This window comes from Octopus sinensis, linkage group LG14 (assembly GCF_006345805.1).
Source record: "Octopus sinensis linkage group LG14, ASM634580v1, whole genome shotgun sequence".
Classification (NCBI taxonomy): Eukaryota; Metazoa; Mollusca; class Cephalopoda; order Octopoda; family Octopodidae; genus Octopus; species Octopus sinensis.
Window position 1 is genome coordinate 44623629 of NC_043010.1, and position 26200 is coordinate 44649828.

A 26200-nucleotide genomic window follows, 5' to 3' on the forward strand; every position below is an offset into this window, starting at 1 on the left:
ATTTGTAATTATTTTATGGAAACGATCTGAGCAAAAGAAAATAAAGTAACAAATATTGTGTGACTATCCATCTGAATCTTTCCATTATTTTTGTAAAATTCACACATATAGTGAGTATAGTTAGCATACGAATTTTTATTGGCATAGTAATTTTTTTTTAATATACAAACGTCAACCTCCTCTGTTCATCCTTCCAAAAAAACTTAACGATTTGTGTCGAAGTAATAAATCAATAGCGTTACAGTACATACAACTATATAGTACCTTGCAACTCTAGAAATTTAATAGATAAATGTAATATCTAGGATGTTAATACATTTAAATTAATTTCCCGCCACTAGAGTTAACCAATAAAATCAGCTGATAGATTTATTTCCGGAAGTTGGGATTTTTTGAGGTGTCTTCCGGAAGAGGACCATGCTAATAAACATTTTGTTCTTGAACAAACAGGATTTATATTAATCACTTAAAAAGCAACCATGAGTAAGGCACATCCACCAGAATTGAAGAAGTGAGTAATTTTAAATGTTTTACTTTTTAAACATGTATATTCTTTTCTTATATCTACTCTTACTCTAGTTTCTGATATATAGTTTGCTGGTTTAATATATTTGGCGGTCAACAGCCGGGAAATCAATGAATCAAATATATCTACTTTTAATATTTTAAATATTAAGAGAGGTTTATATGTAGTGGTTAAACTAGAATTCCGCCTTTGATTTTTTACTTTCTTTGAAAGAAAACAAAAAATTGTATATGTTTTGCTTTCAAATTTGACGGAGGTTTTAAGTTGCCCATCCTCACTGCACAGGTTGGACGTGCACGTGTTTTTAACAGTGATAACGTACCTGGTAGTCCATTTGTATTTATGTTGTGAATGTTCTGTTTTATCACTCAATCTGTTTGAAAGTTATGGCTATTATATTATATTGCGGCATTGCAAAACAAATGCTTCAGGTGCTTTGTCTACAAGCGTCGGCGATCATGCACCTCCATCCCTCATGTCCCACTTACCACGGTATTGTAGCACGTATTAGTCAAGATGATTGCTGAAAGTGTCGAGTGTTATTTCACGTTTGTATAACACTGTTTACACATTAGCTACGTAATATAGTATCAAATACCAAATGCTGACTAAAGGCGGCATATAACCCTTTTGAACTACGATCTCGCACACTTGAAATTTAGAGTTGAACTCCATTATAGACAAAAGACGAGAGAACTTTTGATCATAGACCGGATCCTTTTTTTTTTTTTTTTTTTTTTTTTTTACACAGGAACACACTATATCGAGGGCGGAGATTCCGAATCTGCGAAAAAAAAATTTGCAAAATTTCAATTTTTTTCAAAAAAATTAACACCCGTCCTATGACAAGAAGTGAAATTAAAAGTGTTTTCTGTAATGTTTCACGCATACATAAAATTATAAAATAGCAGACACAAAGAGTATCTAAACAGAAAACCTGGTATGCTAGAAACGTTTTCAAAATTTTAATTCTAATTAGCAAAGAAGAAAAAATTTCAAAACTTAAATTCCACTCCTCTCCCCAATTTCTTCATTTTTCACTTATTTTAGAAATATTTTTGGCGAAATACGGAGTTATGATTCTAAAAAAAACATTAAAAACATTGTTTGTAAAATTTTAATTTTTCAAAGAAAGCACCCATCCCCTCCACCCTATGACAGAAAGTGAAATTTCCTCCCCCCTTTTCTTTGCCAGAGGGGCAAAGAATGAAACCGTGTTTTGGGGGTTTTCAAAATCTTCAGGTTAGGGTTAGGATGTTAGTTACTTGGATACTGTCTTCAGAGTCTAAATGATTTCTGTATTGAGAAAAATGATACTGTTTCATCAAAATTAAGGTCCTTTGATGATCTGTCTTGTTTTGAAATTCCATATAAGCTGTTGTAGTCTTTCTGGTATGTTATCTATTTTGCAGTTAATGAGTTTCACAACTCAACTGATGCTATGGAGGTCAAGCTTGGAAAGTAATAATTTTGTTAATATATTTTCGAGTCATTGATATACTTTGTTTCTTCACAAATTTCAAAAAGCGCTGCTAGTTTTGGTATTTTTCTGGTTCCAGTACAAAAGATCCCTAATACTGAAATTTTACCTCTTGCAATTCACTCCATTGATGGCATTGCCTCTTTTGAAGATAGTCAATAAACAATATTCCTTTTGCATCCCTAAATACTGAGGACATCACCTTCCCTGCAGATGAAAATGAACTTGGCCTTCTTGGAGCAGATGAGGAGGTGTGTTTCCACTGCATGGATAGTCTCTTTGTCTCTGGCTTAAGGTGAAGAAGCCAACACTCATTCTGGGTTAGAAAACATTCAAGGAAACCAGCTGGATCTGCTTGATACAATGTCAAATTTTCCAGTGGTATGATCACCCTGGTACACTTTTGATCAGGTGTCAGAAGACATGGCACCCACTGAATAGAAACTGTCATGCCAAGTTTGTTGTGCAGAATATCCACAACTTTGTCGTGGAATATGCTAATAGCATTGGTTATTTGATTTATGGTTAATTGCCTGTCATCCATCAGTACATGGTGAGCACAATCAATGTTATCCTTGGTGGTAGCAGTTGCAGAACATCTAGACTTTTGGTCATCTTCCAGACTCCCTTCTAAATTCAGCTGCCTTCTTTTGCACTATTGATAAAGTTGGATGTCATCCTGTAATGTAGCAACCATGTCTCAGCATGAATGTCCTTGGAGTGGGAGTCTAAATCCTTTTTCTGCAGGTACTTGATAACATCACAATGCCTAATTTTGTCCACTTCTTTTACAGAAGTCAGTACTAGTTCTTCTGAAATCTTCTTAGAACATTGAAATTTCAGTTTATGTGAAAAGAAACAATGCAGTTATTGATGAGAAGGGTTGATAGTAACGCATGCAAAATTTCACAGCTCTGGCATCACTTCTTCATAGTCAGCCTATCCTCATAGGTTTATTGAATTGGAGTCGATAAAAATGCACTGACTCCAACATAAATACTGCTTCATCAAATTTAATGTCCAGTTGAACCTGTTAAACTTATAGGTAAACCCTCAAAATTAAACTTATTCATAAACTATTCTTTTGTCATAACAAAGGAACAAGTAATGATATGATTTTATTAATGAATGAAAGATATTGCAATAATTCCAAAATGAAATGTTAAATACTGAACTATAATTCCAATTGTCCATGATGTAAGTGAATAAGACTGTACTAAAAACAAGCACCCAAAAGTGGAAAAAGTGTATATCCATAAAATGAGTCAACTTATAGAAAATGTCACCTGATAGTCAATAATATGTCATACGATTGGATGAATAGGTATTAAGGTAAAATGATAATTGATGTGAGAGTAGGATAATGTCACGGGATTGGATGAATTAAAATAGACAAACTGTTTGTGTCAAGAGTCAAGACAAATGGGGTTGTCTCATCCTCCTTTTTATTAAAAGATGAATAATTGGTATATGAATAAGTTTTATTTTGAGGGTTTATCTGTATTTGCTCAGCAGGTTTGACTGGACCTTAAATTTGAAGTGGTTTTAATTAAGTATGAATATCTTGAATTTTTGTCTTTCCTCTGATCTTGGTTTATAAATAGTGGTGTTGACTGCTCTCTCATTCATCTTGACTGGTTAACGTGCCATGCCAAGGTGAAAGGTCCTATTACTTCCAGTATGATGTTGCTTCTCTACTTTATTGCTCGACCATCTTGCCACTTGGGATGACCTGTCGAGTATCAAGTATGTATACGAGATCTCCCCTTCTGTACTTTGGTATATTAGTTATTTTAGGTGAATGCTTTGCATTTCATGGTTTCATCATTAGAAAAACAGTGCAAATTTTTTTCTGAAACATTATTTCTGCAGGTGGCTTGAATCTCTTTGCTAATCCATTGGATTGATGATGATATGAAGGCATTCTCACATAATTGATACTGTTTTCCTTACAAAATGTGAATTCTAGAGAAGTGAATTGTTTACTGTTATCTGATACTAAGGCTTCAGGTAACCCAAAGTTTGAAAAAACTTGATATAGCTTTTGTATTGTGGGTGTTGTTGTTTGACTCAATGAAGGCTTCCAGTCATTTAGATAATGTGTTGACTAGGATTAAAAAGTAGTTCCCATTGTGAGGTCCTGCAAAATCTGTGTACTCTAGACCATGGTACTTGGAACTAAAGAATGCTTATCTGAATAGTTAATTTCAAGGTTTTTTCTTTTGCATTTCAAACATGCTTGCATAAGAGACTCAATATCTTTAAGTGCTGGCTAATAAATGTAGCTTTTTGTTAAAGTAACAGGTAAAAATTTGGTTGAATCCATTAACACTTGGTGGATCTCAACTTCAATATTTGTACTAGTAATTATGTCATCATTGCTGAGTATTCAGTTACTGAGCGAGAAAGACTAACAGCAGGAGCAAAGGATCAAGTTGGTACATAATTTATATTGAAATTGTAGCCCAAAAGCATGGTTGTCCAGCATTCCAAACAATTTGCTGTATATATTGGTATTCTAGATTTTGAGCCAAATAAACTCAAGAATAGTTTATGGTCAGTTTAAAGAATGCAAGGAAATTTTTTTTTACTGCATAAACAAGTGCCAATGCTCCCTTTTCTATCTGAATATTTTTCAACTTTTGATAGACTATTAGAAGCATGCATAACTGACTTATCTGACCCATCAACCATTTTATGCAAGTAATGAATTTAGTGGACCCACTATTTGATGCATATTGGATATAAATAAGCTGTAATAACTAACCATTTGTAAAAGAAGAATGTAGTTTAGTTATGTCTGTGGGTGGTGGCAACAGCGTGATAATTGCCGTTTTTTCAGGATCTGGAAAACATTCATCTTTTTCATGACAAAACCCAAATATGCTAATTGAGGAAGTATTTATTGTTAGTTCTTTTGATCCATCACCTATAGCTATTTGTGAATATGCCCCTGCTAAGTTAATCTTGCAAATAGGTCTTCAAGACAGTGATGTAGTTCTAATAAATCATTAAGTTCTGCAGAGAAATCAACGCATATGTAGGAAATCTTGCAAGCATGAAGTGGATTCGATCCACCATAGCTAAATTTAAATTAGCAGTTCAACAGAACTTTTCTCATGGCAGAACAATGGTTTTTCTCTGACAGCAGTTTTACATTTGCCAGATTGCTTTTAGCTAGGCCGAAATAATGTCTTCACCACTTGACCCTTATAACTTCTTCTACTTCACCAAAAGCTAGAATAGGGGTATCACAGTACCACCAATGAAGCCCATTGTTCTCAACGATGTGTCTACCTTCTGGATAGTTATAAAAGCAGGAACCCCCATGCAAAAACCAGTAGTCACTTGGTGACAACTGAGTGAGTTGGCTAGTGACAACTTAATCATGCTAGAATCATGATCTAAAGCAAGGCAGCTACAATGGTCAGCAAGAGTAATGAAATTTACTGTCAGCAGCTATGAGACACCTTCCCATGACCCAACAACTTTCAGTAGCTCTAATTCTTTTCTCTTACAACATCATTCTATTGCTATCTGTGGATTACTACTAACAACGTATACCCAAAACTATACAAAGAAAAATTTCACATCTAACTTTCTTTCACATGCTCTTGGATTTTATAATCTGTCCAATGAGGCAAGGTATTTTCATCGTAATGGTAAATAAATACTTAAAACTTCATGCATTGTCCATCTTTCACATCCTACAACATGCCGTTATAACAAATTTTTATCGTTACAACTGTTGCCTCCAACATTTCATATTGTGTACCTAATCAATCATAAGAGTTACAATTTCATTTCAACCAATGAAAAATATAACCCTTAACCATTACACATATATGTATAGAGCCATTTGCTTTTTTTTACTATAACAATAGGTGATGCCCATGATGAATAATTCACTTTTGATATTACATTAAAATTTTTATAGTCTATCCAGCTTGTTTTCAACTAGTGATAACAAAACATAGGATACTGGGCATTTTGTGCATAATTCTAAGCCAACATTGAAAATTGATTTAAATTCTTGTTGAAAAACATATTTTGATTATTGACTGGTTGGAAGCACACTTGGCTTTTTGCTCAGTAGATAAAATGACTGGTTTGCTGATTTTGTGCTATGTTGATTCAAAACCAAGGGTAATATCAGATGTGTCATGTCGTAAGCACATATATCCTTCTATCTGTACAGTAATATATATATATATATATTTTTTTTTTAAAGTGATTTTGCCTTCAAATGCGGTATAGACTTCATGTAAAATAATATTTTCTGCAGTTGATTGGTTTAATTTCGATTCCGATTTCACTTGCCCCAACTTGCTTCCGTGTTGGTGGCACGTAAAAAGCACCATCCGAAGCCAGTGCCGCCTCGGCTGGCTTCCGTGCCAGTGGCACGTAAAATGCACCAATCCGACCGTGGCTGATGCCAGCCTCGCTTGGCACCAGTGCAGGTGGCATGTAGAAAGCACCCACTACACTCACGGAGTGGTTGGCGTTAGGAAGGGCATCCAGCTGTAGAAACATTGCCAGATAAGACCGGAGCCTGGTGCAGCCTTCTGGCTTCCCAGATCCCCAGTCGAACCGTCCAACCCATGCTAGCATGGAGAACGGACGTTAAACGATGATGATGAATTGGGTTCAATGGCTTTTACTATATTCCTGGAATGAGTAAGACAGTAACAATAACCATTTTTATGTCCATAATTGTGACAATTGAGGCATTTTTGTTCCTGTAAGGACAGTAATTTGCATAGTGCCACTCACTACAGTTCCGTCATGCTGTTGGATAGTGTCGCTGAATTCTTGTAGATGCATACGGCAGTTTATAATTCTCTGAATTCCAGCTTTGTTTCTTTGCGGTAACTGTATTAGTGGTTGAAATTATTTAATTTCTTGCGGAATTTTGTATCATTTTAGTATCATGCTCAATATTAATTAGTTGTCATCTGATGTGTCCAATTTGGGTAGGACATGAGTTTGTATATTGTCATAGGCAGATATGAAAATTAGCTTCTTAAATTGGTCATCTGTCATTGTCTTCTAAATTTGTCTAATTTCAAACATATCTGATGTTAAACAATGAAGATGTCTCACCAAACATGTTTGTAAATTGGACCACCATAGTTTTTAAAGTCAAATTTAGTAAGATGTTTGGGTAATAGAAAGTTAAAGTACTTGTATTCAATATTGCCTAATTTTTGTAATAGTAGTCTTACCTTACTTGAATCGTCTAGTTCTGATGCTTTATGAACAAAAAGATCTGGATAACTGTTATACCAGGATGCAAAAGTTCATTTCATTTGTCATACTCAAAGGTAGGAAGCTTGTTGAAAACTTTTGAGGTGATGTTGCTTTGGCTGTTAATCAATGTGGTTAAATTTGACTGTTTAAGCTTTCTGGAAGCTAAACCTGTTAAAATATCAAGTTGCTGCTTGTCATGTTTTTGCATTTCTAAGGACTTGTTTTCTGTGTGCAATAAATTGAGATCTGCTGCACTTTCCATTTTTCTCTCATCGCCAAATAATGCTATAACATAGGAATATATAATGATACTGTATTCAGATAATGATTTTATTAATGAATGAAAAATATCTTATAATAATTCTGCTTGTTACTCTTTTACTTAGCCCATCCATTCCAGGGGATTTGTTGGAGGAGGGAGAGGTGGTGATGAAGAAAATGTGTAATGTTTTCTTTTTTTGAACTAAGTTTTTTTTTCTACCATTACTTAGCCCATCTATAACACTTTCATGTAATTAGATGGAGGGAAAGGTAAAGTGCAAAAGAAAAAGGAGAGAAAAAGAGGGTATGGTGAAGAGGGAGAGTGCTGTGTATTAAGTAATCATTGTATTCCAATTTCCTTCACTTTTCAATGATTAGCAGATGAGCGACTATCTTTTGATACAGACACAACACAGACTACCCTTTCAGATTTTTTAGATGAAGTTTTCAAAAATAACCCAATAAGTTTACCATTAATTCCATGAAATATTCACAAGTCCTGCTAGTTGTAATAATTCCAAAATGAAATGTAAAATGGTAAATTGTAATTTCAAATGTCCATGGTGTATATGAATACGACTACTAAAAACAGGCACCCTGAGGTGGAAAAAAAGTAAGTTCATAAAATGAGTCAATGTATAAATGTTGCCTGATTTTAAGTCAATAGTGTCATGCGATTGGATGAATAGGCATAAGCTAAAATGATAAATGATGTGAGAGTAGGAAAATGTCACATGATTGGGTGATTTAAAATAGACAATAAATGTTTTTGTCAAGACAACTAGGGTTGTCTCATCAGTCATTTGCAATATAACTTATTTCATTTAATGCAGTTTATATGCAACATTCATTTAACTTATATTTTTAAACAATGCTTTAATTTCAGAAAGGAGAGGTCTATTTCTTTTAAAAATGGTCACTTGTTAAGTTGCTTTAACCCTTTAGTTACCAAATGTAATGCTAATTTTTTCACATGGTTTTGAATTAATCTTGCATTATCTCATGTCTTTGAGATTTCGATGATGTGATAGTTGATTTTTAGAATAACATTGTAGGGTAGGTGTGAGAATCTGAATCTGGTCAATTTGAACATGAAACAAATTGAATATTTTGGCTGGATATGACCAATTTAATTACCAAAGAGTCCAAGTATTTGTAACTTAATGATTTACATTGGCTTTGTATGTTATGTGATCAGTCAATATAAGAAATGTATGGTTAGTGTTAGTATGTTTTTTTTTAATTTTCATTTTCATGGAATTTTATCTCATGTATGTATTTTATAGAAGTGATGTAATGGGTGTGATCAGAAGGATTCTGATCACACCCATTAATCTTACAAAATAGGCAAAATTCTAGAGAAAATATCAAGTTTACATGGTAAGAATACTAATCAAATATCCCATGGAGCCTGAACAGTTAAACATTTAGTTCAGAGATATGAATTAGTAATGCAGCTTCTAAAATCTAATTGGTTGCATGCTGGACAGAATTACTAAATTGGGTGCTATTTAGGTTATTCAGTTTATAACCTAACCAAAATATACACCATCAGTCCAATCTTTTGCTTGCATTGGAAAATGAAACAAGTAACATCATGATCCTTTGTATATGTTGTTGGTGTCACAACTATTGTACAAGTTCACAAAACACTTATCAATTATATATGGTTTCCAGATCAAACTGATGACAAGGTACTGAAAATTTTATGTCCTATTTTCATATTGTGTACCATTAATAAATTATTTTTTTTTATGTTTCAGGTACATGGAAAGGAAGCTCTCTTGTGAGTATTATTATTTTCAGGCTATATTTTTATGTTTTTTATAGAACACAGATCATTGTCATAATCATTTTGTGTCTGTCTACCATGTTGGCATGGGTGTATGGTTTTTACCACTCATTGTGGCCCCCATTATCTGGCAGTATAGGGAACTGGTTAACTTTGTATTTGTGTATATCTTACCAGTGTGCTCTGGTGTCTTTGTGCCTCTGGTACTAAGAAAAATTGTTGGCGACAAGTTTGAAGAACCTCTTCTGTCTTGTATCAGTTCAGAGTTAATCCCTTCCCAGTCAAATAGACTGCTTAGTATCCATAGTTATTTGGTTATTCAGTTTCAACAGCAATTAGGTGCATTTCACTATGACAAAAATATTTCACTATTATAAAAATATGACAGCAATGCCAAGAGTTCTTCATCAACTCAGAAACAATTAATAACAAGCTCTGACAACCTTCCAACTGAATGATAAAAAATTATGGTTGTGAACTTGCTGGCATTTTAACAGCGCTAGTCACTATATTATGATTAGAAGAAATTGTACCTCAGAAATCAAGGATGCCCATATTCATGTGCTGCATAATCAAAGGGAAACTTTTACAAAAAGCCTTCTTATCTGCAAGTGGTTATATGCTCACCAGAATTAGATTTTCCAGAACGTTAATCATCATTGATACTCACAACATCTTAACTGAATTGCTATTTGGGCTCCATTTTGGAAAATCTTCACATGATATACAGTGTACTATTTTCCTTGTCTGACACGATAATTTGTGATACAGGATTTGATTATGACGATTGGGTGTCATGGTACAAGGAGTTCTATTCTCCAGAACCAGAGAGGCAGTGATCATTTCCAAACAAATTCTGAAGTGAAACAAGGTTGTATCCTATCACCAACATTTTTTTCTGCTTTATTTGAAGGAAACTTTCATGAGAACTCAATGGACAGTAAACTGTTCAATATCAAGTAACAGAAATTTAGTTCAAATTCAAAAATAATGACAGCATGCAAGTTATTTTACTTTAATGATTGTGATATTGTTACCTGTTTAGAGATCCTGCAAGCACTTGCAACTAAAGTTTACAGAGCAAAGTTTATAACCTGCTGATTGATACAAGTAAAACTAGTTATGCAACATAATATTTGGGTCCAGCCTGTTGCCTTGTTAACCATCATTAGTGGCTCTGACTTGCAATCCATATGTTATGAAATTACACCACAAACAATACCTCATAAGATAAAGAAATAAAAGAACATACTGTGCAAAGTCAACTTTTAGTTCTCTATACAGAACACCTCTTTGACAAATCAAGAAATTTATGTCTGTATTAAATTGGTTGTAAACAAAGGAAAAGTGATGCATGTTTTTGTCTCTGTTGCTGTGGAACCTGGTCTCTATATACAGAATACAGCTAGCACATATAAAGGCGGAAGTGACTAAACAGTGTGACCATTGAGAAAATTCAACTGTGAACAAAAATACTTTCCTAAGGCAATTTTTATTATTATTATGAGCTGCAAATGGGAGTCTGGTGACAGTTGGAACGAAAGAAGAGATACAATGGTCAACTTGAACATGCATTTGGTGTAAGATAATCCAGGCCTAAAAGGAGGAGCTGACAATATATTTCATTGATAGGCACTGTGGGGTTCAGCATCAGCCAATAGTGTAAAAACCATGCAAGTATATTCACTAAATGAAACGAATAGGAAAAAACTCTGCTACTGAAAACCAGCAATCACCATCACCACCATATATGTGTGCCCCACATGTGCAAGAATATGGGTTTCAGGTCAGTTTTTACACACACGTGCACTTGCTCCTGCTGGTTAATATCATATGTATCATTAATAACAACATTTTCATTGTTGAATGTCTGTGTGTGTATCATCATCATCATCATCGTTTAGCGTCAGTTTTCCATGCTAGCATGGGTTGGACGGTTCAACTGGGGTCTGTGAAGCCAGAAGGCTTCATCAGGCCTAGTCAGATCTGGCAGTGTTTCTACGGCTGGATGTCCTTCCTAACGCCAACCACTCCGTGAGTGTAGTGGGTGCTTTTTACGTGCCACCCGTATGTGTGTATAAATATTAGTGAAGTTGCTAGACAAATTGTCTTGCAGCATCTGTTCTGAATTCCAATTCTGCCTATACACTGATAGTTAGGGCTGATCGCCAGTTCATCAGCCTCTCATCCAGTTTGCAATTGATCAGTTTCAGTGGTTTGACCTACAACGAGCTTGGATAAGCCAACAATAGCATGCTAAGGCTTTATCCAGTAGTTGATAAAAAAGAAAAAAAAAGATTAGAATGTGTATATGTGTGTGCTTGCAGATAATTAGAACATCTGTGTCACAACTTGAAGAATCATGACCCTCTTTAATCCTTTTGCATTGGAATATCCTTCAAGGCACCACCCAACATGTTGGTCAAAATACTTAGCTGCATTTCTTCTGGCTCTTTACATACTGAATTCAAATCTTGCTGAGGTCAAGTTTGCTTTTCATTCCTTTGAGGTAGATAGAATAAGGTACTAAACAAGTACTGGCGTTGATGTAATTGATGTGTTGCCTCCTCCCCTTCCCAATTTCCAAATGTAATTGGCATGTTGCTTCCTCCCCATTCCAACTCAGGGAATATTGGGATCTTGATCACTTACATTCTATGGGAATCCTAGGGCTCAAGAAAAATTTAAAGTAGAAAAAAACATCTGCAAGAAGACCTCTTACAAATGGTCCTTTTGCCACCTGCAGTCCTGGTTGTGGTGCCTCCCTAGAGATGATTGTCACTGTTAACTATGACAAGTCTAGGCTTTTGTGTCACATACTCTCATTACCTCAATTACTTTAACGATTTCTCTGCTAAAAAATGTCTACTACAAATACTCCAATACTTTTAACTATTCAGAAGAATTTCTACACATGGAGAGTTTATTATTTTCACTATCAATAACTGAGCACAACACTTGGCTATACATAAAGAATTTGATTCAATTAACTCGTCTCTCACAGCCATGCTTGGTCATTTAGATCCAAATAACCTTATCACTCTGTGTCATGGAGAGAGCCTTAATCACCTCAGGCCTTTGCTATTTACTTCCCTCATCCTTTACCATCAAATTGATCATCCTTAGCAGCATCATGAGAAGACATGGTTTCTCAACTGTAAGAAAAGTGACTGCTCTAGGATGTTGTATGTTCTAACAAATCCAAAGAATTTGTCTTTCTCTGAATGTAAAAAGGGAGTACGGCTGTTAGGAAAGCCCCCCCCCCCTTTTTTTTTTGTACTGTTGAGTTTAATTCTTTAATTTTTCTTGTTGCAGTGAAGCTTAATGGCGGCCGAACTGTAAGTGGCATCTTGCGTGGCTTTGATCCATTCATGAATCTGGTGATTGATGAATGTGTGGAAGAAACTAAAAATGGAGAAAAAAACCCCATTGGAATGGTGGTATGTATGGTTCTATTAGTTGTATGTAAAATATCTTAATATTTTCCTTGATCCATAATACTGATTTATTAATTGGTACCAGGATAAAGGAGTAGTTTTATTGATTAAACTCTGGTATTTATTGTCTTCACTACTGGAGGGTGAGCTCAAATGTGGAAGGAGAAAAAGTTAAACATATTACTGTTTCCAAAGAATTTTGTTTGTTTTGGGCTGTAATTTCTAATTTGTGAATGTATCTTGATGCTGCTTTTTTTTTTTTTTTTGCATCTCTCTGCCCCATCCTCACTCCAATTCAGGCACTGTTGACAATCCTCACTTCTGCATCTTCCTTTCAATCCTTACATTGCCTACTTCCACTCTCATTTTCCTACCCACTCCTGGTTTCTGTCTGCACTTCCGTTCACCTGGTACCATATGGGCACCTCATTACCATTATTTTATCTCTTTGCAGCTACTACTGATTTATTTCTCTCCCCTAAATGTGAGTAGCCATGTAGCTCCTCCGTAAGAACCTGCTTTTCCCTTCTGCTTTTATACCTTAACATTCATCTGTTAGCATAAAGCTCTTCCTTTTGGGTTTCATAGGCTTGCAATCTGTAGAGTGTTAGAAAGGGCATCCAACCATAGAAACTATGCCAGAGCAGACACTGGAGCACAGTGCAGTCCTTGGACCCATCAGATCCTGTCAGACCATCCAACCCATGGAACATGGATTTTAAATGATGATAGTAACTTGACTGCACAAGTGATTATAATATAAGAGGTTACATGCATTGTTAAAGGAAGTGGTTCTGGCAAAACCATGAGGCATTTTATTCAAGGGTTCGTCGATCTTAAAAGTTGATGTATATAATACTGTCTTCACATGTAAAAGTGTTAGAATGGTGCTTAGAGGATTTTGCTGAATTTGAATAAATGACCCAGTGTCTGAGTATAGAGGTTGGAAGAGATATATGGATTCATGTTAACTGTCTACAAAAATTTTTGAGGAATACACGTAGAACATGCAGATTTTTTTTTATTTGTGAACTAGCCTGGGAATTTGGTTCAGTTCCTACATCTATTACTGAATATGCAAGCTTTGATTTTCTGGACTTATCTATTTGAGTGCAACCATAGAGATGTGTGAATTTTGGTTCTTTTAATTGCCTGGAGATGTTTTCAAAAGCTATTTGTGGTTTAATAGCTCCAGGCCATCCTGTGTCAAAGGGACTTCAGTTCTGGTTGTTGTCTCTTTTTTCTTTTGTTTGTTTCATACAGACAATATATCTAGGAGTACATTACTCAAAGTGTCCTTCATTTTTAAAGGCAATTGTAGAATGTGATTTGTAGCAGATTTAGTCACTATTTTTTCAGTTTAAGTGGCCCTGTAAAGACCCTTCAAGTATGAGTTTATGGTTTAGATGGGAAACGGATTTTGAAATTCTATTTTATCTTTTTTGATGGTAGATTTTAAAGCATATTTGCTTGTTGTAATGTCACAATGTTGGGGTTGTTGAAGATGCTCATGATGTTACTGGTTTAATTTATTTTTACTATCTTGATGTTTAGTTATATTTATACAGCAAAGAGATGCATATGAAAAAAATAAAATGCATATTCCATAAGATAACACTGACTGCAAAGCTGAAATAGCCAAATCAAAATTAGGATCAACATAAATGCCAGCAATTTAAGAGGGTTGATTGTGTTAATATATTCCCATTCATGTACTAAGTTTGGCCTTGTTAGGCCCATTTTGGTGTCTTTTTGAAATTGAAGTTGGTCTAATTTAACCTTTTACTTTTTCTGAATATTGGCAATATGTTCTGGGGTAGATTTAGCTGACTATACTTTTTTCTGGATACAAATTTGGTTTGGTGTGTAATAAAAAAAAAAATTGTATTGTTGATTTAGTTTCTTTTCAGTGTGCATTAGAAAAAAAAATCATATTTAATTTTGAATGCAAATTCTGCTGTGGTCAGTTAAGTTAGTATGAAATAAAACTTCAATCAGTAATTATGTTAATATTTGCTGCTGTTTTTTTAGAAAGTAAAATGAAAACATGCAAAGGACTTGCACCTAGGTAAATGAAGTTAAATTTATGCTATCATTTGAGGGGCACTTTTACTTGAAGGTCAGACACTTCCTAACTCAGTTGATATTGTTTGGCTTCATATCAATCCTGTTCAGGCAGGTTTATATAAGTTTTCCAACTGTGACCATCTTATTTTCAGATATAGTATGTCTGCTATTTTGAATCAGTGTTTTTTTTTTTATTTATATATATTTATATATATATATATATATATGATTTCTGAGAAGTACATTTTTTTTTAATGATTGTGCCTTTTCTTTCTTTTTTGCAGGCAGTTCGTGGCAACAGCATAGTCCTACTTGAGGCATTAGACAGAGTTTCCTGAAGTTGACTTTGTCAGTCTGTGTATATGAAATCTAATTGTTGAAATAGAATGTGTGTGTGTGTACAATGTGAAGTGTGAATGTAGATTTTAAAAATATTTCATTTTCTTTTTAAAAACACATTTTGTCTTAAATAAATCACCTTTTATCACAAAGCATAGTCATTGTTGTAAATTTTGTATAACTATCCAAGAAATTGTTCAAGGGTTCACTTTAATTTTTATTATTTTTTTTTCCCCATTTGTATGTGTGTTAGTTGGGGGCTTCCTAAATTGGTCTGAATAGATCAGTGGTAGTGGATACAAGCTTAGGACTTCATGGAAATGGTAATTTACTAGTTTGTATTTATAGATCCCTGGCTCATATAGACTAATTGTCAAATATTATACATGGGTAAAATGCCTGATTGGATGTGATGGCCACCAGTAATGTGTCATTCATGTATGTTCAGAACTTATGGGTTATTTAAATAAACAAATGATCTGGCTCTGACTGAAACAATTTGGATGTTTTGGGTATAGTTAATGATGAATATAGCTATATTGTTGTCACAAAAGAATACATTTAAAACCAATTATATATTAAATGAATGAAATGATAAAAATGCTAAATTGAAAAACATCACATTTTATAATGAATTATGAGATGTTCTTAGTAAAAAAACAAAAAGGGGCTTTTAATAAAAATAAAAGAAAAACAGAAAAGCTAAAATTAAAACTCGGTGCCTGAAGTTTTAATTTCTTATCCCTGGCAACCTATTTTCAATTATTAAATTATTAACAGACAATCTGATTCTGACTGACAAGATTTGGATCTTCATTTGTTAACTCTTTAACGTTAAGATTACTCTGCTGTCAAATGTAATGCTTATTTATTCACACTGTTTTGAATTAATCATGCATCATCTCAATATTGAGATCATTTATTTTTAGAATAATGTTGTAGGTTATGAGAAGCCAGATCTGGCCGATTTAAATGCTGAAGGGTAAGTCAGTTTAGTATTGCCAGTTGTTTGTTAGTGTGGCTATTAGGTCATTACTAATATAATATCAATTCACCTGTCTGTATTTTGAAAAAAAATTTAATCTTGAAACCAGAAGCATTAACCCTTTCGTTACCAAACCGCCCAAAGCCGCCCGAATTTACCTATTCATATTTAAATGAGAATATCAGAGCAAATCTCTTCAGTACATTCGTGAAAACACGTATTATACTTCGTAAACAGTTCAACTACAGTTTTGTACAATAATCGAAGTGTAATTTTAATTCCGTGAATTTTGGGAGATTTTTTTCCGAAATTTGTTCCTATTGTGTTTTCAAAATTTGTAATTCTGACAAAAAATGGATACGAATTTCATTATATCAAGCAGCGAGTCAGAATTCGAAGGATTTTCTACTGAAGACCTTCATAAATCTAACTCTATGACTGAAAAAAAAAAAGCACATGGTATTTGATAATGAATTTGATGTTTCATTTTCCGAAAGTGAAAACAGTGAATCTGAGATCTCCGATAGCGATAAAGAAAACGAATTGGCACCTGAATGGAGTGAAAATTTAAAAACTTTCTTTCGGTGATTTTTCTGCAGAAACTGGACCAAGCCACAGACTTTCCCAGAAGGGTAAAGCCTTAGGCTATTTCTATTTACTTTTTCGAATGAGCCTATTTGAAATCATTACAGCGAAAACGAACCGTTACGCTAAACAAACAAAACGAAAGAAAAGATAGTTTGTTATTTCCCACAACCTTAAATGAAATTAAGGCCTATTTTGCCATAAATATTATTATGGGTATCAGAAAGTTACCCAGAATAACAAATTCTATCGTAAAATTTTGTTGTATACCCAATTGAATATTAGCTAATATTTTCTATAGCGATGTTTGAACAAAATTTTAATAATTTTATATTTTGTGGAATTTACCTGTATCTACCTGTAAATAGTCACTTTGTGACAAAAATTATAGTATAGAATTGGTTGAGAATATTTCATTAAATTATCTTCCAAAAATCAGATTAATATATCGATAAATAAAAAAGTTATAGTTGTTTAATGAAACCAGACTAAATTTATGATTACGTTAGAAATTAATTGAAACACATAAGGGGTGTAATTTGGTCAGAAATATAGTAACGAAAGGGTTAAGAGAAGCAACCCCTTGGTACAGTTCTCAAGACTATCTGAAATTCAGGTTCATAACAAATCTAATGCCTCTTTCTTTGTATTGTGAAAAGTAATTTTGTAATGATTCCTGGATTCTCAGTTAAGCTCATCTACTTTAGGCAAATACAGCCTTGAGAATTTTGCAAATTTGTCGTCAATAGAGCAATCAGAAAAAATATTTCTGATATTGACTGGCTTATCTATAAAAACTCCGTTAAGAATTTGCAAGGAGACTTTAAAGCCTGACTCAAGGATTTCGAAATATGGAAATTATTGAATGGATTATTTCTCCAATTGAAACATGCATGTTTAACTTTTACTTATTTCAGTCTGTGGCCATGCTGGAGCACTGCCATTGGGAATTTTTAGTTGAATGAATTGACCCCAGTCCTTTTTTTCTAAGCTTGGTACTTATTTTATCATGCCCTTTTGTCAAACCGCTGTTACAGGAGTATAAAAACATCAACACTGGTTGTCAAGTGTTGGTGGGGGACACACATACATGATGGGCTTTGGTTTGTCTGAACTGTCTTGGAGAATTTGTTGAGATGGTTTTTTGATTAAGAAGCAGAGTATATATTCATATTTAAAGGAACTGGACACGAACAAATAAAAAAAGAAAAAAATTAGAATATATCAGTTTTGGCGCAGTTGTTGAAATCTTAGTTTTTATAGATGGTGGAATATGAGTGCCATGTGCATTATTTACTGAGTGCAAAAACACTTTGAACTCAATATGGTTATTTGCTGCTCAAACTCACAAATCTAGTATTTGTGATTATTTTTGGTGTCCACTAAATCAATCCTTTCTATTAAAAAATGATTCAAATATTAAAGGTGTTTGAAGATACTTTACTCATGTAAATTGTATTAAATACTGGTAAATTAGTTATTTAATTGATATTCAATTAATTTGGGGACGAATTGAAATCAAATCTTTTTATTAGTGGTATATGAGAAATCCTGCTACCCTCTCACAGAAGAGAGGGTAGCACTTGTGACCTTATTGTAAGGACTGCAAAAAACTGGTGGCAGGGAAAAGAGAAAAATATAATGGTCAAATGTGAGTGATGTGAAGGTCATTCAGAAGTCAGGCGTTGGTGTTACAAGGCAAGACCCTTCTTAAGGATTATGTTTCCATATTTTGCCATTTCACTACAAGGAAGATCAAAAATTATTTTATTTAAGGAGGGAATAAAATAGTTGCAAAAGCAAAGATTTTTGAAGCTAGGCAATCTGAAATGTCACATATATATTGGTATAAGCACATGAAATGAGAATCAAAATAAAGGTCTGTGCATTTTTAAAACATTCCTGTATACTAGAACAGGAAGACATTTACTGTGGGATTTTGTATTTCAAACATATTTTCCCTGACTTTTTGTATAAAAACATTGAGCTAATCTCCAACAGAATATTGTTTGCTGTTTTCTATGTATAGCAACATAATTTCCAGTCCAGCTCAAATGACTGAGGAGGTGAAATCATGTTGAAACTTGTCTGCTAAATAACATATCATTTGGAGCTCAGCTTGATGTTTTTACACAAAGTGTAATAGATCATTTTTTCTGATACACAATCCTGTAATGGATGCATTTTATGTTCTAGTGTACAGGAATTTACCTTAAAAAAAAAAAAAAGCTGCTTAGTATGGAGTATGTAAGTTTTACTAAAAGAAATTATTAAAGTTTATATTGTCTCAAATTCTCTTGAATTCCAATTTTTTATCAAAATGTGGTTCTCAGTATTATTACTGAAGTTATCAACTTCATGATTCAATCACAAAACACAACTTTTATTCATTGTGACACAGCATTTTTTTCATGTCTCTGTTTAGACTTTGACGTAACTAAAGTGTAGGGAAGATTAATAGCTATAACTTTATAACACTAAAGGAAAAGTTAGGAACAATATAAGTGTCAGCTGAAAAGTTCATAGGCTGACAAAGCTGCCCTTATGGAATGTGACCAAATGAGATTTATTTTTTAACATAATTCCCCTTTCAGTCCACAATTCTTTCAATGGTGTTGCAGTGCTTGGATCTCACTGCTGACCAATGTCAAAAAAGTCATCATCACTCTGATACTGGTTGCCAGCTAAGTGCCCTTCCGTGTTACGGAACAGATGATAGTTAGATGGGGCCAAATCAGGAGAATAGGGAAGGTGATGAATCAGTTCAAAGCCAGAGTCATGCACAATAGCCATTAAAATGAAGGACTTGTGTACTGGAGCATTGTCTTGATGAAACAAGACTCCTTTTGTCAGTTTTCCTGGACATCAGGTCTTGATAGCCTTTCATGACAGCCTCAGCAAGTTGGTATAGTTTTCTCCATTAATAGCATGGCTCTTTTGAAGATAATCATGAAGACAATGTCCTTTGCATCCTAAAATACAGGCCATCACCTTCCCTGCAAATGAAACAATCATAGCCGTCTTTAGAGGAGGTGTGTTTCCACTCCATAGATCAACTCTCTTACTCTCTTTTACTTGTTTCAGTCATTTGACTGCGGCTATGCTGGAGCACCGCCTTTAGTCGAGCAAATCGACCCCGGGACTTATTCTTTGTAAGCCCAGTACTTATTCTATTGGTCTCTTTTGCCGAACCGCTAAGTGACGGGGACGTAAACACACCAGCATCGGCTGTCAAGCAATGCTAGGGGGACAAACACAGAAGACACTTGCCCAAGATGCCACGCAGTGGGACTGAACCCGGAACCATGTGGTTGGTTAGCAAGCTACTTACCACACAGCCACTCCTGTGCCTTTATCTCTGGTTTAAAGTGATGAAACCAACACTTGACCTGCTGGAAACAATGTCAAATTTTCCCGTATGATTAACCTGGTGTGCTTTTGATCAGGTGTCAAGATATGGCACCTACTGAGCAAAAACCTTTGTCATACCAAGTTCATTGTGCAAAATATTCTCAACTCTCACAGAATACACTAATAACATTGGCTATTTGTTTTATAGTCAATTACCTGTCATCCATCACCATGTGGTGAACACAATGTTTTCCTCAGCTGTGGTAGTTACAGGATGTTCAGACTCCCTCACCCTCCTAAATTCAGCTATCCACTTTGGCACTATTGATAAAGCTGGAACATTATTCCCTATGTCAGCATGAATGTCTTTGGGGACTAAGCCATTTTTCTGCAGGTATCTGATAATGCCATCATGCCAAATTTTATCCATTTTCAAGAAAAGTTGCTACTAGTCACTTTTGAAGTCTTCTTTGAACAGGCAGGCCAATGACATTTTACCTAGAAATGCAGTTATTTATAAGAAGAGCTGAAATTAATACATGCCATGCAAAATTTCACAGCTTTAGCATCACTTCATAATAAATGTATGAACTTTTCAGCTCATAATGCTAAAGCTTTACCACAAATTTTTGTGAAATTTCAACTCTGGTTTTCAGCTTTAATTTTTTTGTTATTGAATTTTTTGTAAAAAATATAAATAAAATACATTTTACCCTGTGTGAACAATAGCATATGCTCTTTTGGCTTGTTCATAGAAAGCAAATCTTTCGACTTCAATCATTTTCATCTGCAAATAGATGAAGTGAAGAAAACATATAAAGCTATATTTCTGAGTTGTATTTGTAAGAAATAATTTTGTTTATAGTTTCAACTCTTTTCTGATTAATACAACATTGCTTACACATTTATTCTCTGCTTCTGATAAAATCTTCTCATATTCAGCCAAGTGAGGCAGTAGCAAATTTTTATCTTCATCAGTTTTCTTCATAACAAAAACCTATATAAGTAGATAAAATTTTTATTTAGATGAGAAAATTCATTACAAAGATAAATGTTGGACATTTCTTTTTCACATTCCCCACTATCCCAGAGTTTTAAAAAAAGAGGTTACAACTGGAGGCTAAGTTGACATGGATTTGTTTTGTCTTGTCTTGTCTATTCTCATGTTCATTACTGTAGGTTGGAGACTATGGATGCATGCACCATATTTATCCATGTATTCCTACCTTTCACAATGATTATTCATTCAGCGTGGGTCTTCCATTCCATTCTTTGATGCTATCCAACCAGCATCTTCTCAGTCTCTCTCTACTTCATTTCCCATTGACTCTTCCTGCAAGATATGAGTGCTGAGGTTCTGGGCCCTGATGGTATGCTCAAAATACTGAGTTTAATAACAACTAAATAATATACACAATATTTGTTACCCAATTTTAAATAACCTTCCTTTACTTTCTGACTTCTGTTTATGAACATCTAATACTAGCAAAAAATTTGCATGTGGTTGACTCAATAATGTAGCAGATAATATTTTGTTGGCAGTACTTAGTTCAATTCCTCCAGAAGGAAATGCTAATAACACCCTATCTGGGAGGAGATTTACCTCTTATTTGCTTAATATTACAGTAACCAGAGTTAAGCCTCATTAACCACTGGCCCTTTGAATCCTTGAAATTCAGAAAAAGATTAGCTAAGCAGTATAATCCAGAGATAATTGCATTGTATGTACTTGGCAAGACAGAGAATATACGTGATTACAGACAAGTAAATTAGTTGAACTGTAGAAAACTAGTAATACAGGATTGGCCAAAAGTCACTTGACAGTAAATCAAAACCATTTAATTCCAAGATTTATTTGTGTTTAACAACTAAATGAATTTAATAAAAGCATCTAAATATGAAACATCATGAAAATTGTTCAAATTGAAGTCCTCCTTCAGTGACACCTTCTCCCATTTGAGTCAATACAGAATTACCAATAGTGTTTATGGTTTACTGTCAGGTGACTTTTGGCCAACCCCGTATAAGCATCTGTCAACAGGTTAAGAAAGAAAATAAAGTCTGGTTGCTTGGAGCAACATCATATAAGCTAAGGATTGAAAGGTATCTGATTTTGTATTGTCTGGTCAAGAGAATATCAAGTGTGTTTGTTCAGTATGAATTTGAAAAATTTTGTAGTGTAGAAAAAACATTATGTCAAATTGAGACCTCATTAAACAAGCCTACTGCATCATTGAAAACTGAACTGTAAATCCATGATGATAATGATCACAGAGGGCAGGATTTATAAGTAATAAGGTACTACAGTTGAAAAACCTTACTGAGTCTTCATAGGTGTCCAATGGGAACAGCTGCAATATAGCTTTTAATAACTCTGGTATTTTGTGTCCTAAAAAAAGAAAAGAAAGAAATGAATACACACACATATATATACTTATGTATCTATACACATATATACCTATACACAATCATCATCATCATTTAACATCCGTTCTCCATGCTAACATGGGTTGGACGGTTCGACCGGGGATCTGGGAAGCCAGAAGGCTGCACCAGGCTCCAGTCTGATCTGGCAGTATTTCTACAGCTGGATGCCCTTCCTAACGCCAACCACTCCGTGAGTGTAGTGGGTGCTTTTTACGTGCCACCTGCACAAGTGCCAGGCGAGGCTGACAACGGCCACGGTCGGATTGGTGCATTTTACGTGCCACCGGCACGGAAGCCAGTCGAGGTGGCACTGGCATCGGCCACGATTCGGAAGGTGCTTTTTACGTGCCAATTTCTCAGTTTTTGAGGATTTGTATATTTTCTTTTTTTATTTTTTTGCAACATTTTAATGTTTCTATCTCCCTCCCTCTTGCTGTGCATTTGTATATTTCTTAATGTGTGAGTCTGCTTTTAATGCTACTGCTAAAATAAGTTTAGTGACCAAAAAGCTGTAACCAAATATCCAGTTCATACCCAAAGGCATTATTTGAACAATCTTAATTTCATCAAGAATTGTGTGTGTGTGTGTGTGTGTGTAGCTATCCAGTTATCTGGTTATAACAAATGATTAAGAAATTTTTAACTTACCATCTGCCCTAATTTCAATTGGTCCCCGACGACAAATAGATGATGTAGGAAAGTGTGCATCTGCCAAAACTGAAATCAAACACAGCAAACAAAAGATCTACTTTTAGGAAGTCTCAATTCAAGAGTTAATGATTTACTGCCATAAGTACTTATAAGTGAACAATTGAATGCATACAAAACAATATCACATACTTTCTGTTCTTCCCCACAAATTTGAAATGGTAATATGGAAATTTGTGGCCCTGTATCAATCAGTTAGCAACATTTTTGATGAATGTTAGGAAAATTTGTCATCTCTATTTGTGGCCCAAAGTGTTTCTTGTTATGGAAAGAGGAAAATCCAGAAACAAGATTCACCTGCAGAAAACCACAAGACTGAAGAATACACTGCTGAGCCTTTAATCCAAATCTGCAATAGTACTAATTGTATAATTGCTTTGAGCTTAAAAAACTAGGGCTTTGAGAATATTCATGAGAGAAACTGTCTGCAGATAGAGGATCAGTTAAGCTCATCATCTAATATACACGGTAAGTGTCTGTACTAATATGGCCTGATGCTCCATCTTAGAATCAAAGGTCATAGAAGAAATGCCCAGTGAAGAAGAAACTAGACTGTCAACACAAATACTACTGAATGAAGTTCATCAATATTATAAGCATGGATGGTGAAAAGAAAACAGAAGCGATAAAAATGAGCACTTGCACAGCCCTAGACCCCCAAACCGCTTGGGCAAAATTTATAATAATAATAATGAAATTATTGTATACAGTGCTCAGGTGCACCACAACTTGTCGGAAAGTGCATATAAAGTACATGCAGTAATGTAGAAATGTCTGGAAAGCGAACAATGTATGAGTCAGATACATGCTTGTGTGTGTATGGAGGGGAGAAAATCAAGTGTAGTGTTGGCGAATCTCAGGAAGCATGGAAGTTTTGAAGGATGCAATGCTCCGACAACTAACAACTGATGCCGGCAGTTTGTTCCATGCCTCAGCAACTCTCTCTTTAGTTGTGGGAATTTGGAGAAAGTTTGACATCAAACATGCTGACGTCCCTTGAGTATGAATGTTTAGGGGAGAGTGGCTTCGCCTTTTCCTTGCCTAGAAATTTGTCATTGTGCTTAAATTAGAAATCATATTTACTCCTTTATGTATTTATATCGCTGATAATAAATAAGGTCAAATACTTCTTACACTAAGAATAAAACACCTAATGACGATCAAAGATTAAAAACCCCAACAATCGAAATAGAGTTTAGATGTAAATATTAGAAAGTAGTGGCTGCGTGGCACGAAGTTTGCTTCTCAACTACATGGTTTCAGGTTCAGTCCCACTGCGTGGCATCCCGGGCAAGTGTCTTCTTCTATAGCCCCGGGTTGACCAAACCCTTGTCACTGTATTTGGTAGACGGGAACTGAAAGTCCATCGTGTGTGTGTGATCCACCACCGCTTGACAACTAGTGTTGGTGCGTTTACGCCTCGTAAATTAGCGGTTCGACAAAAGAGAGCGATAGAATAAGACTTAGAAAAAAAAAAAAAAAAAACGGTCGGATTCATTCAACTAAAATTCCCCAAAGCGGTGTCCCAGCGTAGCCGCAGTCGAATGACTGAAACAAGTAAAAGATGGAAGTATTTTATCTAGAGGTCAATAGTCTGAAAATTATGATCTTGTTTTGTTTAAAACTTTAATTTTCTTTGCAACCAGGAAAATATTACATGAAATATACGTGAAAACCAGTGATCTTTATCATCTGATATCAGACCAAGAAAGAGTACTTGTAAATCATTAATTACGTCGACTTCTTAAATTTATACAAGAATTGGGGGCGGCTCTTCGAATGGAGAGATAAACGCAAATTCGAACGAATGAGAATTGTTATTTTTTAAAGAAATAGATAGAAATTCAGTTTTTCAACAAAAAGTTTTTGTTTCCATCTACGTTATAAACAAAAACTTATTGATTGTTCAAAGACTTAATTATGTTTGTTTGTTTTTTAAGACTAGATAAAAACATTAAATTAAAATATTCAATATAACTGATTTGTGCAAATATATCAAACACATAGCATATATACACATACGGAAATGTAACAACCACCCAAACCATTTCAAATGAAAGCTTTACAGAAGGAAAACCTTGTGTGGCAATTGTGGCGTGTTCGAGAGCGTACGCATACGTAAGCACCTAGGTGCATAATTTTAAAAGTTTTGCCAACAAAACCTAAAATGTATGGACATCTTATTTTATCTCGAATGAATGAAGAAAAATTATTGGTGGAATATTTAGATTTGTAATTAATTCATTACGAATAAATAGAATAAGTCAAAACAAATAAAATTTCTGATAACACAAATTGCATATCGTAACAATAGAATCAACATACACATTTCAAAAAAAAAAAATGAAAAAGTTGGCGGGATGTTTTAAGTTTTGTTAGCAGAACGCAAACATTGCCTTACAAATGTTTCTAAATACCTATTTCATCTCCATGTCCCATAGCAGCTAATGCGTGAAGCAAAGCGGGACTGATAATCGAGGGAATTTCTTTCAACGGCATTTTCTTGGACACGAAATAGACAAGTAATTGAGTTGTTGTCAGAGCTTCCCACTATAGTTGTTTCCCTTGAAGTGGGTGTGTTTCTGCAGCAAAGCAGAGACTTGTTGTTTTATTATTACCCACAAGGGGCGAACATAGACGGGACAATACAATCTGATGATGGGGTCAGACACACGAATGGGTTTTTACAATAAATCGAATTTAAAAATTTTCATGAATTACAATAAATGGACAGAAATCGAATGATGGGACAGACCGGAAGACATTACGGGTGGAGTAGGTGCGGGTTTAGCTCGGACCCCACGAGCCCCGCCTCCCCACTGATACTTTTGGTTGCGCTTGGTATTACATTTATGTTGTATCTGTTTTATTATTACCCACAAGGGGCAGACAAAGAGGGGACAGTACAACCTGATGTGGGGTCAGATTCTCGGATGGGGTTACAAAAAGGATGAGATTAAAAATTCAAAATTTCACAAAAATGCAAAAATTA

The 26200-nt window shown here is 34.6% G+C and overlaps 2 protein-coding genes across 2 annotated transcripts; one reads left to right on the forward strand and one right to left on the reverse strand.

Moving 5' to 3' along the window:
- Window positions 1-374: 374 nt before the first annotated feature.
- Window positions 375-15307, forward strand: LOC115218920 (small nuclear ribonucleoprotein G). Its single transcript, XM_029788932.2, has 4 exons — window positions 375-511; window positions 9281-9303; window positions 12625-12749; window positions 15098-15307. The coding sequence occupies exons 1-4, from the start codon at window positions 480-482 to the stop codon at window positions 15149-15151; spliced, it is 234 nt and encodes a 77-aa protein (XP_029644792.1). The 5' UTR covers window positions 375-479; the 3' UTR covers window positions 15152-15307.
- A 2834-nt stretch (window positions 15308-18141) lies between these two features.
- On the reverse strand, window positions 18142-25783 carry LOC115219155 (fucose mutarotase). The gene is made up of 6 exons (XM_029789259.2): window positions 25626-25783; window positions 23149-23217; window positions 22395-22462; window positions 20975-21070; window positions 20787-20860; window positions 18142-18465 (listed from the first exon to the last, which is right to left on the reverse strand). The coding sequence occupies exons 1-6, from the start codon at window positions 25705-25707 to the stop codon at window positions 18414-18416; spliced, it is 441 nt and encodes a 146-aa protein (XP_029645119.1). The 5' UTR covers window positions 25708-25783; the 3' UTR covers window positions 18142-18413.
- Window positions 25784-26200: the final 417 nt, after the last annotated feature.